Source organism: Aedes albopictus, chromosome 2, assembly GCF_035046485.1.
Source record: "Aedes albopictus strain Foshan chromosome 2, AalbF5, whole genome shotgun sequence".
NCBI lineage: Eukaryota > Metazoa > Arthropoda > Insecta > Diptera > Culicidae > Aedes > Aedes albopictus.
The window spans coordinates 278,877,295-278,890,027 of NC_085137.1; the positions used below are offsets into that span (position 1 = coordinate 278,877,295).

Consider the following 12,733-nt stretch of genomic DNA (forward strand, 5'->3'; position numbering starts at 1 on the left):
GTTCGAAGCGGCACATACTATTGAATAGCATAGAGAAGAATACTATGAACAAAAACTAAATTGAAAAAGAAAAACAGAGTCGCCAAATTTTCCGGAAACTCCAGTGGAAAACAAACATTTTCCACAGACACCACCTACTTTGAAAAATCATAGCTCAAGAACGAAGCATCGTATACACTTTTTTTTGTGAAAACATAAGCATATTTTCTCAGCAATTTGAAAAAAATACAAAATCAAATTGTTTTCCACAAAATTTCAGCCATTGCCTTTGCCAAATTCAAAAGTTACAGCGCTGACAAGCAAAACCAGGGGCTGTACAAAATTCAATGGTGCACATTCTACTCTTTCATTGCTACAAAAAAAAAGTATTGCACCGATTCACATGAAATTTTGTAAGCGAAATGAACACATCTTAAGATGTTATTTGGCCACATTTGAGCAATTTTCATGTATCTTTTTCAGAGTTACAGCTGTATTTCTGTGTCCCGATTATTGCGGATACAGGCTTTACCTAATCATGGAAAAAACTTTTGAATCAAAACTTTACGCTAAAAAGTTTGCTAATTGAATTTCTCATCTCGTACACCAACCCGCTTACAATTAAATATTGTTTTGAAGTTTTTACTTCCTGTACTTCCCATGCTTCCCCTTGTTAAAAAATCGATGCTTCACGCACATGGTCAACTGTGGCAATTTGCTTCGTAGTCCCTAATTGGGGGGTCGGCCAATGCTTCTAAAAAATGCAAAACATTATTTAATTAAAAACGGATTGATGTATGGGCTAAGAAACTTCATTTTCTACAGGATCATTACCCAATCTGGGAAAAAACTTTTTGAATCAAAATTGTTTGCTAAAAAGTTTGCTAATTGAATATATCATCTCGTAAACCAACGTGCTTTTAATTATATGTTATTTTGAAGTTTTTAAAAGTATTTTAAAATTGACTTCCTATGTATGCTTCCCCATGCTAAAAATCGGTCCTTTAGTAAACTTTTTCCAGATGGCAGCACCGTACCTTCGAACTCTCGAATGTAGATGATTTCAAAATCGATCTAAACTGGAACAGCTGAAAAAAAAATAGTCAATCGCAATTCCAGTGTTAGGGCTGGGTTAAGGCGAAACTGGAAGCACACACACACACACACACACACACACACACACACACACACACACACACACACACACACACACACACACACACACACACACACACACACACACACACACACACACACACACACACACACACACACACACACACACACACACACACACACACACACACACACACACACACACACACACACACACACACACACACACACACACACACACACACACGCACACGCACACGCACATACAGACATTTCACATACTTTGAAACGGTTCGTTAACAGCATAGTTGGTTCTAGAGTAATTCAAACTTAAAAATGAGTGCGACCGTAGACTACGTCTGCGAGTATTTATTTTAATTTTCCTGAGTAACTCAGAACAGTCGATGTTATTCTGCAAGAGATCACCGATGAAACATGATTTGGCAACATTTCTCCTTGCTTGAAGAAGTTCCAGGTTAATGAGCCGACAACGGTCTTCATAGCTGGGAAAATTAAAAGGATCTCTCCAGTAAAGAAATCGGAGGGCGAATCGAACGAATTTGCGCTGTATTCCTTCAATTCGTTGGATATCAGACATGTAGTACGGTGCCCAAACTACAGAAGAGTATTCTAAAATAGGACGAACCAAAGAGCAATACAATGCGTTCAAGCAATAAACATTCTTGAATTTTTTTGCGAAGCGAAAAATGAACCCTAATTGAGAGGAAGCCTTGGACACAATATACGACACGTGATGTTTGAAGGACAGTTTGCTGTCTAGCATAACTCCCAAATCTTTAACTGTAGTCTCACGCTTTAAGCTAGTATTATCTAAGTGGTAGTTGTGTTGATACGGCAAATGCTTTCGACAAAAAGATATAACCGAACATTTCGAAGCATTCAATAGCATCCGATTACGATGGCACCAATCAGCAAAAGTTTGAAGTTCCTGCTGCAGGAAAGGTGCATCATTTGGAGTTTTAATAACCTGGTAAAGCTTCAGATCATCAACGTACGATAATGTTAAACATTTCAGGATAAAATTGACATCGTTTATATACATCAAAAACAAAAACGGTCCAAGATGGCTTCCTTGTGGGACACCAGAAGTGATCAAAAATGGCAGTGATACATGATCACCAATTTTAGCTTGATTGACCGCCCGTGGATGCTACTTCAGTATCGCCAGACCAGCTACACTCACACAAGGACCAATGAGATAACTGCCAGGGACTAGCAGGCATCTTCAGTGTGTGAGCGTTGATGATCTTCTATTTTTAGGCGACAATGGCGCCTGCCACGTCAGGTTGCAGGTCAATGTGGGGAAGGGGTAAGGAAGTGATGATTGCAATCATTTGAACCCACATCTGGCCATTTCTGCGCCAGCACAAATTCATGCGGATGTTGAAGTGTTGGTGGGAATTGGTTGGCAGAAGGTTCACACATTGGTGTGTGGACCAGGGGAAGGTGATAGAATTGTGTTTTTTTTATTATTATTATTTTGAAGATGTGCGACTCAGTTCGCTTGATTGCATAACTTGTAGGCGTTTTCTAATAGGATTGTGACACTGTGCTGTGAAAGTTTGGAAGGAAGGAAAATGCCTTTTTCAAACCGACGGCTATGAACATGTTTATATACATGAGTTGTATATGTAGAGAGCAGAGAGAAAGTATATAGAAAGATACAAAGTAGGAGGAAAGGGATGGGCCAGGGATGAGGGATTGAACCTAGGACCTTCTGCATATAAATCAGAAGCGGTAGCCACTAGACCACCAAGCCCGTCTAGTGATACATGATCACCACTTTCAACTGACATACTACGACCGGAACGCTGAACGACGCTGAATACCCGTGCGTTTACCGCCTCGGCTATATGGGCCACATGAAACAGCTTATCGAGGACAATTAGCTCAAACAACTTGGAGATGGCACTCAGCGAGGCAATACCACGGTAATTAGCTACGTTCGTTCTGCAGCCTTTCTTGTATACGGGAAATACGAAGGAGTCTTTCCAGCAGGCCGGAAATTCCTCAGTAGTTAGCGACTTGAAAATTCCGGCAAGAGGCGTTGCCAAAGAAGTAGCACATCTTTCAAGTAGAAGAGATGGAATACAATCCGGACCATATCCTGTCGATGACTTCAATTTTCTCGAAGCACAGATGACTGTATCGGATGTAATGGAGACCTGGAAACCTGGATTAGGCAGGCGCGGGATGGTGGAAGATGTAGTGTTGATATCCTCGGCAGTAAGTACTTCGTCGGTGAACACGCTTCGAAACTGGGTACGGAACATATCTGCTATTTCTGTCGTAGAACACACATCCACACCTACTCCATTGGACATCGATGCCGGTAGACCTGTTTGATTCCGCTGATCATTCACGTAACGCCAAAAACTCTTAGGGTCTGACTTGAGGCGGCTTTGAATCTGGATTTGTTGTGCGTTGTACAGATGATCATTGAGCCTAGAATACGCTTCATTGGCGTCAGAATACGCGATTCTAGTTGTGTCAGAACGGTATTTACTATGCTTTCTAAGCGCTGCCCTCTTAAGTCGCTTAAGGTGTTTTAGTTGCGAGCTCGACCAGGTGGGTTTCATTGGCTCAGTTCGAGTTCGAAGCGGCACATACTATTGAATAGCATAGAGAAGAATACTATGAACAAAAACTAAATTGAAAAAGAAAAACAGAGTCGCCAAATTTTCCGGAAACTCCAGTGGAAAACAAACATTTTCCACAGACACCACCTACTTTGAAAAATCATAGCTCAAGAACGAAGCATCGTATACACTTTTTTTTTTGTGAAAACATAAGCATATTTTCTCAGCAATTTAAAAAAAATACAAAATCAAATTGTTTTCCACAAAATTTCAGCCATTGCCTTTGCCAAATTCAAAAGTTACAGCGCTGACAAGCAAAACCAGGGGCTGTACAAAATTCAATGGTGCACATTCTACCCAGCCAACACGAAGTCGCATATGATGTAGAATAGGATGCTAAAGTGGAGGCCATATGCGTACATGCTTCCATTTACTTGCGTGTAAAGAGTACGCATATCGCCTCCACTTTTGCATCCTATTCAACATCATATGCGATCGTGTGTTGGCTGGGTACTCTTTCATTGCTACAAAAAAAAGTATTGCACCGATTCACATGAAATTTTGTAAGCGAAATGAACACATCTTAAGATGTTATTTGGCCACATTTGAGCAATTTTCATGTATCTTTTTCAGAGTTACAGCTGTATTTCTGTGTCCCGATTATTGCGGATACAGGCTTTACCTAATCATGGAAAAAACTTTTGAATCAAAACTTTACGCTAAAAAGTTTGTTAATTGAATTTCTCATCTCGTACACCAACCCGCTTACAATTAAATATTGTTTTGAAGTTTTTACTTCCTGTACTTCCCATGCTTCCCCTTGTTAAAAAATCGATGCTTCACGCACATGGTCAACTGTGGCAATTTGCTTCGTAGTCCCCAATTGGGGGGTCGGCCAATGCTTCTAAAAAATGCAAAACATTATTTAATTAAAAACGGATTGATGTATGGGCTAAGAAACTTCATTTTCTACAGGATCATTACCCAATCTGGGAAAAAACTTTTTGAATCAAAATTGTTTGCTAAAAAGTTTGCTAATTGAATATATCATCTCGTAAACCAACGTGCTTTTAATTATATGTTATTTTGAAGTTTTTAAAAGTATTTTAAAATTGACTTCCTATGTATGCTTCCCCATGCTAAAAATCGGTCCTTTAGTAAACTTTTTCCAGATGGCAGCACCGTACCTTCGAACTCTCGAATGTAGATGATTTCAAAATCGATCTAAACTGGAACAGCTGAAAAAAAAATAGTCAATCGCAATTCCAGTGTTAGGGCTGGGTTAAGGCGAAACTGGAAGCATTTCCTCATTTTTTTGATTTTTGATTTATGGGCTGTCTCCCTTTAGCTCGAAAATGAATTAATTCTGTTACCGTGTGAAAAATATTTTAACACATTTTTCAAATTATGGTAGCCAATCTGAACGATATTTACGTTTTGTTTCAGTGCTGGGCGTGTTAGTTATTCTTTTTATTGCGAGCGTAACTGGATTCTTCGTAATGTGGTTCACTGATGTATATGACAATTCTTTGTTAGAGGTAAGAGCAATTGTTGTAGTTTTTATTAGTTCAGCTCATCACTCATTACTTTAATTTTCCAGAATCTTAAACTGAGTTATAACTCAACGGCAGCTGAATGGTGGGAAAAACCGCCAGTCAATCCACTATTAAAAGTGCACATATTTAATTACACCAATATAGAGGATTTTTTTAGTGGAAAAGCAGAGAAGCTTAAAGTTGTGGATTTGGGCCCTTATGTGTACCATGAAACTGCGGAGAAAGTGAATGTTAGTTACCATAAAAATGGAACAATATCTTATAAAGTGAGTATTTTTTATCCATATGCATGCTTCGATTGTACGACATTTTCCCGAAAACCAGCTCCCCGAATGCAGTTTTCCTGAAAGTTAATTCCCCGAATGTACCATTTCCCCGAAAAATGTTTTCCCGAATGTACCGTTTCCCCGAAAAGAGTATTCCATCTGCAATTCAACATTCTTCGTGCCTCAGCTGACGCTCACCACGCTGACGTAGTACACGTGAGCCATAATGACTCCAATGCACAACTAGGGGGATCCGGTCATTGGGCCGAAGCACGTTTAACCAAAGTACGTCAGGACGAAGAACGTTAAGCCAAATGAGTTGTTTAGCTGGCTTCTTAATGTTTTTTTTTTTTTTATAGAAGATGATCAAATTTGTTTTCGAAGTCCTAGAAGACGTTTTGAGTCCCTTGGGTTTTTTAAAACATTTTTCGAGTCGCGCATTCTATGGATACTGCGAGTTGAAGGTGGAATTGGTGGAATGCCGTTTGGCCGAAAATGAATTATGAGCTCAATGGTAATGCCACTGCAGTGCGCTATTTCCCACATCACTATAATTCGAAAGAACAACCTATGTTTCAAAGAAGGATAAATCTCTGATAAAATAATGGCATTTCCGACGTAAACTAATCGCTTAATTGGAAACTAGAAAGAATAGCACACGATTAAAATAAGGAAATATGTTTGATGATCATATTGGTAGCCAGCATGTCAAACAGTTATTCTAAATTCCTTTGATTTTGATTCGGCCAATTGACCCATTCGGCCAGACGGCATTTGGCCAAACTGCATTTGGCCAAATGGCCAGACACTGATCTTCTCTTCTTAACAGCTATTTCATCACGGATGTTACCTTCTTTTAAAAAATAGGTAGTTCATATGACGTTTATGCATATAATACATTCAAGCATTCAAATAGATTGAACGTTTGTGGCTCTCAGTCGGACAGATTACCCATTCAACCTAACGACACTTTCGGCCTCGCTTTCGTCCTAATGAAATTCGGCCCAACGTACTTCGGCTTTTTGCTTAATGACCGTCATTTTGACCTGATTGATAACCTTTCTTATAATTGTGTAATATTCGACTGGATGATTTCTCAATTTTATTATATTCAATATTATTCTCGCAGTCTAGGGGATCAAAACGGATAGTTTGTTATGCCCGACGTTTCGGCACTTTGTATTTGGCCTTTTTCAAGGGCCAAATTTCCCTTTTTTCAAACATAGGCTGTTCTTTCAAGATAACTGTTCAATTAATCATCAGTAGTTTGACTGCTGCCACATATATTATAGATTTTCTTTTGTTTTTTTTTGTGTCTAACTGTTCTAGTATCTATAAGCGTTATATGTAGTGTAGAAATCATCACCAGAAATTCTCCCTTCTTTTGTTATATACATATTGTTCTTTCTAGATATGTTGTTAAAATATTGTCGGCAGTATAATTACTAATATGTATTTTCTGCAGAAATTTAAATTCCAAATTATGGGTCCAGATGCAAAGGTGTGTGACCATTTGTCGATTTAAAGCTGAGCATACAAAAAAAATCTTGAAATTTCAAGCTTTCTGGAACTTTTTTAAGATTATTTCTACAATGAATAGAAAAATTACAATTAATTAGACAAAATTGGGTCAATTTTGAAACTTCATATAATTTCTATGGGGTGAAACATTGGTGAAAAACTTCAAACAAATTTTATTACTTTTTCGTATCGAAGCCTTTTAATACACATTTAAATAGAGTTCAGTGCTGATAATGAACTTTAGCATATTACCACAATCACGATGACTCGTTTCAAAGGGCGTTGTAATCCATTGAATTTTCAAAAATATCACGAAAGAACAGCCTATGAATAAAAGAAGGGAATATTATGATGACCGGGTTCAATCAGTACAACAGAAAAGAACGGCCCATATTTAAAAGAAAAGCAAACCTTATTGAAGCATTATGAATAATATGTAATCTCGAAAATTCCATAATAAGAGGAAATGCACAATATCAATGAGGTGTGAAAGTTTCCATGAACTAGATGTCTTCATCCATTCCCAAATTTTCTCAAATCATAGGAGGTAAAAATTAATGAACGGTCTTCTTGAAGCCTGCACATTAGCATTCCTTGTATACAGGCCAACTTTACGCTACTTCGTTCCAATAACTAGTTCGAACAGTGAAATTAATAAAAAAAAAATCATCAAGAACTAGTACTAAATAGTATAACAAATATTTCGGGGAAACGGTAATTCGAGGAAACGTTCCGTTCGGGGAATCGTTTTTCGGGGAAAAAACTTTCGGGGAAACTTCATTCGGGGAACTGGTTTTCGGGGAAATGTCGTACAATCAAAGTTTGTGGTTGGCGGGAACACTTATATTTTAATAACCAATCAGAGGCAAGCAGATTTTGCGCACAGTGCTTTGAACAATTATCGTTGCACTATAACAACGTGTTGCTTAGGTGATGCTAGTGTTCTCAATGCAAAAAAGTAAAAAGTTTGATTCTTCACATAGCTTTTTAGAGAATTTTCTTCTAGCTTTGCCTGTTCTCTGTGTATTTAGATGTCTCGATGCAAGGAACTGCATGATAACATGCAATCATGGGAATTATATCCTGCGCACCCCTAAGCAAGGCTGAGGCGTACGTACTACCGTTGCGGTACACTTCGACCCGATCGTTTGGACTTCAAAACAGAAGAGCAGCGTGCAAGGACAGTGTATAAGAGCATCGCCACGGGCGTCCCTATCTGGGTCCCTATCCCTATTTCCGGGCCCTGAATAGGGACTCATGTTCACACCGGTGGTTTCTAAACGGGAATGAAAAATAAGGACGCGACATGGGATTAGCGTAGGGGTTCCACATTTGGGGACCCACTCAAATCTTGCACTGAGTTACTATTCCGATGGTTTGTGTGACGTCACTTTCTTTATTTATATTTTGCGATGAAGTGAGCTGAGCAGTGGTATGGAAAATGAACAGCAGTGGATCAATAAAGCATGAGGTGAATATTGATGCACTTTGTCTTACGTGACTATAGATGTTTTCCAGAACCCTATTACAAACAAACAGACGCAACACTAATAATTCCCACCGATTCAAAGGTTCATTTAAAAATTTAATAGTTGGCCAACTGTCCATCTGTGGCGCTCGCAGCGTTTTTGTTCAAGTTTTACATTCGCTCACTATTGTCACCTAGTTTATGATTGGCCACTCTATTGCCCAACTCAGTCCTTTTAAATTGGGTGATTATGTTTCCGCGACTATGATTTTGAATAGCAAACGTATCACTTGAAAGAAATTGCTATTAAAATCATCGTCATGTAAACATAATCCCCAATGCCAAACACGCTATTACACAAAACGCTCAGTAGGTGCCGGTAGTGAGCGAACGTCAAACAAGAGCAAAACTTATGTGAGCGCCGCCTGCGAACAATTTGCATACTACTGAATTTTTGATTTAAATATTCTTTAAAAAATAAAACGATAAGAAATGACTAGAGGGAGACTGGAGACGTATGCTTGTCTGTGACGAAATGTTAGAAGTATTGCGTGTGCTTGTCTGTGATCCTTTAGGGGGCATCCATTAAGTACGTCACGCTTAGAGGGGGAAGGGGGGGAGCTTGTGAAAGTGTGACAAGCAATGTATTAGGAAAAACCAACGTAGGGGGGGGGGGGTTTGAAAATTCCAAGCGTGACGTACTTAATGGATGCTCTTTATGCCTTTGTGATTTTGAACTACGTCCGATAAAAAGTAAGGACCACTTTTAGCAACGCACGGTGGAAAATCAATATGTTTTTCAAGTCCCTAAACCCAAAATAAAAACCACTGGTGGGAAGGTGGGATGCTATCTTAAAATAGCACCCGACAAGGAGTGGTATAATAGGGATAGCGATGAGGACTCCCGTGGCGATGCTCTAATTGAGCCAGATAAAGAACGGTTGTGTTTCGCAATCTGATCAATTTAAATATAGGCAGTCAAATAGAATCAACATTCACGTTGATTTGTACGATATCCGAAGTTTAAAACGCGTATAATTCCTACACACATATATCCAGCTTTTTACGCTGTGATGAGGGGTGATTCATATTTGACAGGTGCTGCCGACAGCCCTTGCAGCATCATAGTATCCGAAAATTTCAGTTCACTGCTCTCGAATTGTCAAAAATTTTCCCCTATTGTTACCATTGTTACCTTCACAACAAAACTAGCTTATAGGATGTTGGAATGATGAGAATTAAATATTCTAAGTAATATCGAACAAAGTTTGATTCACTTTCAAAATTACAGTGAAAAGCTCGTTTGAGTAGTTTGAGGCGCATGATAGCAGCACCCCAATATGACAAATCAAATCTCTGAATTATACAGAACAAGGAATTCGAAGCTGATGGCCAACCAAGAGCTTGACTACTGAGTAAATTCCGGCGCACAATTTCTTCAAAGGAAGGGAACATGGAAGGAAAGATCTTTACTTTGAAGAAATTATGCACCTGAATCCGCCCACATGAGTAGCGAATGTACAGGAAGGAATAAGTTAGTTATATTTGTGAGTCAAACTCTAAACACCAACCGAAAGCCATGAACAAAGTAATTCAAAACCACCAACAGACTTAAGGAAGATTCATCCTAGTTGGGTGGTTCTAGGTCTAACAGATTGTGCTGGGCGGTATCCATCAACGATTGCATCAGGAATCTAAGAAGGACCTTGCCAGTAATCCAATCAAGATCGTAACGAAAATCTGAGGTTGTCAGAAATCTAATATGAATCTATAGCCAGAAATCTGTCAACGATTTCAGGAGTTCGCGGAGTTCACAGAACTGTGTCCTCCAAACCACGCTTGATCTGTGATCGACCCCTACGGAATTGATGCAGGTAACGTTCCTAATTCTACCGGTTCGGTGATGGGTTGATTGTGTCCATAACAAAGGTTCCTTGGTGTCAACTGATTATTTGCTGATGGTAACAATGGTAACATCGATGGTGAAAATTTTTGACAATTCAGGAGCAGTGAACTGAAATTTTCGGTTGCTGTGATGCTGCAAGGGCTGTTGGCAGCACTTGTCAAAAATGAATCACCCCTCATCACTGCGTAAAAAGCTGGATATATATATATATATATATTGTTTCAGGAACTACGATCCTACCAGTTTCTGGCAAATCAATCAAGTGGAATGCAGTATGACAAGGTTGTCGTCCCGAACATACCAATGATAACGGCGATTTCACAAAGCTCCGATGAATCTATATTCAAAAAAATGCTGTTGAATACCGCTCTGTCCGGCGTCGATGCAAAAGCATTCAAAGTCTTACCCGTAGATTTATTTCTCTGGGGATATGAAGATGAACTCTTGAAACTAGCAAAAAAGTTCTCATTCGATAGTGAAATGCCATTTTCCAAATTTGGTATACTAATGACGGTTAGTACATTAATTGCATAAACATATAATTCATAATATTGTCAACTAATTCTTTCTCATCTTACAGCGAAATGGCACTAGCTCTGAAACATTTACAATTTATTCAGGAGAAAAGGACTTGAAGCAGCTTGCTATTATAAAGGATTTAAATGGAAAATCATCTTTAGATATCTGGACAACTGATGAGTGCAACCGAGTTGATGGAACAGATGGATCACAATTTCCTCCTCATTTGATGGACAAACGACAAACTCTGTATGTTTTTATAAAATCATTATGTCGCAAATTTCCACTACGGTATGAAAAAGAAGTGACCTTATTCGACGGTATTCCTGCTTGGCGTTACAAAGCACCAACAGATGTCTTTGCTCATCCCAGTATTAATGCAGATAACCAGTGCTTCTGCCATTTGGGCTCTGCGTCTTGTCCACTAAGTGGTTTACTAAATGCAACCTTGTGTTCCTATGGAGCTCCCATTTATGCATCGTTCCCACATTACTACACTGGCGATAAGAAGCTTCTTGAAATGGTGGAAGGTTTAGATCCTCAGAGAGAGAAGCATGAAACGTTTGCTGATATTCATCCTAGACTAGCGTTTCCGATAGATGGTGCCTCCAGGTTTCAAATAAACATTGAGGTGAAAAAAGCATCATACATATCAGGTAATTGCGAATACGTGGAAAATTTAGCGATAGTTGTAAACGTTTTTTTTACTTGTAGGCTTAGAACCATTTAAAGACGGACAAATCTTACCAGTCATTTGGTTGGAAGTAGTACCTGGGTACATATCTGAAGAACTGCGAAACATGATTTATCACAGCACCTTTAGCGCCAATGCTATACAATTTTCATTCAAATATGGATCCTTACTCATCTGTGTGACTACATTTGCACTGCTGGCGATGACTTGTTACTTCCGTACGAAAAACGCGGACGATATTAATGATGATGAACCAGAAGATCAGCCTACCATGAAGCTTAATTCAATAAGCAGTGAAATAAGATCTTAACCATAACAACTACCACAATAATTTCTGGGTCCAAAAGACAATTATACGAATGATCTGTTTGACTACTCATTATTCTTCGTGTATATACCTAAATGAAGTAAATCTAGGCAACTTGTTTTAAATTTGCATCCATCCCATTTACATTAACGATTGCGTCTAATACTTATGACACACATGTGATACCAGAATCACTGTACAATTGCGCTTGAAATGAGTGCCATACTGAAAATTCTCTCAGTTGAAGTCAGTCTTGTCAGAATTTTCTTGACACTGCGTACCGTTGTACAGGAATCACACTCGTATCACATGTCTGTCCGGGGTATAAGCTGGACTGCATCAAAGGTTAGCCACTTTTGATTTTTTGAAAACATTGATTTTGTTTCCTAATAAACCAAAGCAACTTAATTGTAGATTAAATATTTCAAGCATTTGATTATTGATTTCGAAAGAAATTAGTTTGGTTTTTTTGTAAAACATTAGCGGTTTTACAAGCCATTTGCCTCGCCTTAAAGAGCCTGCCAAAGAGCCTGCCTACTGTTCCGTTCAAAAGTGGAATATACATTGGGCCCGCGTCGCTCCGTTTTCAACGATAACACAATAGACTATAGGTAACCTGCGGTAATACGCACCCAGTGTCAAAACGCTATTTCATGTGCAATTTGCTTCGGATGCAAGTAAACTAGATATAAAATTTATCCGGGTAAAGTTGAAGGATTAGTCATTGATAATATCATAATGATAATATTATTATCATCATGCGTCATCATTGAAATTTCAAAAACAGTTTACTCTTTCAAG

At 38.7% G+C, this 12,733-nt stretch overlaps 1 protein-coding gene across 2 annotated transcripts in view; it reads left to right on the forward strand.

Annotated features, from left to right (window-relative positions):
* Positions 1-12,352, forward strand: part of LOC134288118 (lysosome membrane protein 2-like) — a 94,007-nt gene extending 81,655 nt beyond the window's left edge. For both annotated transcript variants that reach the window (XM_062851869.1, XM_062851870.1), the window contains 5 exons: positions 5,142-5,233; positions 5,296-5,517; positions 10,638-10,925; positions 10,993-11,587; positions 11,646-12,352. In XM_062851869.1, the coding sequence (XP_062707853.1) occupies positions 5,142-5,233; positions 5,296-5,517; positions 10,638-10,925; positions 10,993-11,587; positions 11,646-11,935 (1,487 nt within the window). In that variant the 3' untranslated portion in view covers positions 11,936-12,352. The remainder of the gene's footprint in view (positions 1-5,141; positions 5,234-5,295; positions 5,518-10,637; positions 10,926-10,992; positions 11,588-11,645) is intronic.
* The last annotated feature ends 381 nt before the right edge of the window (positions 12,353-12,733 follow it).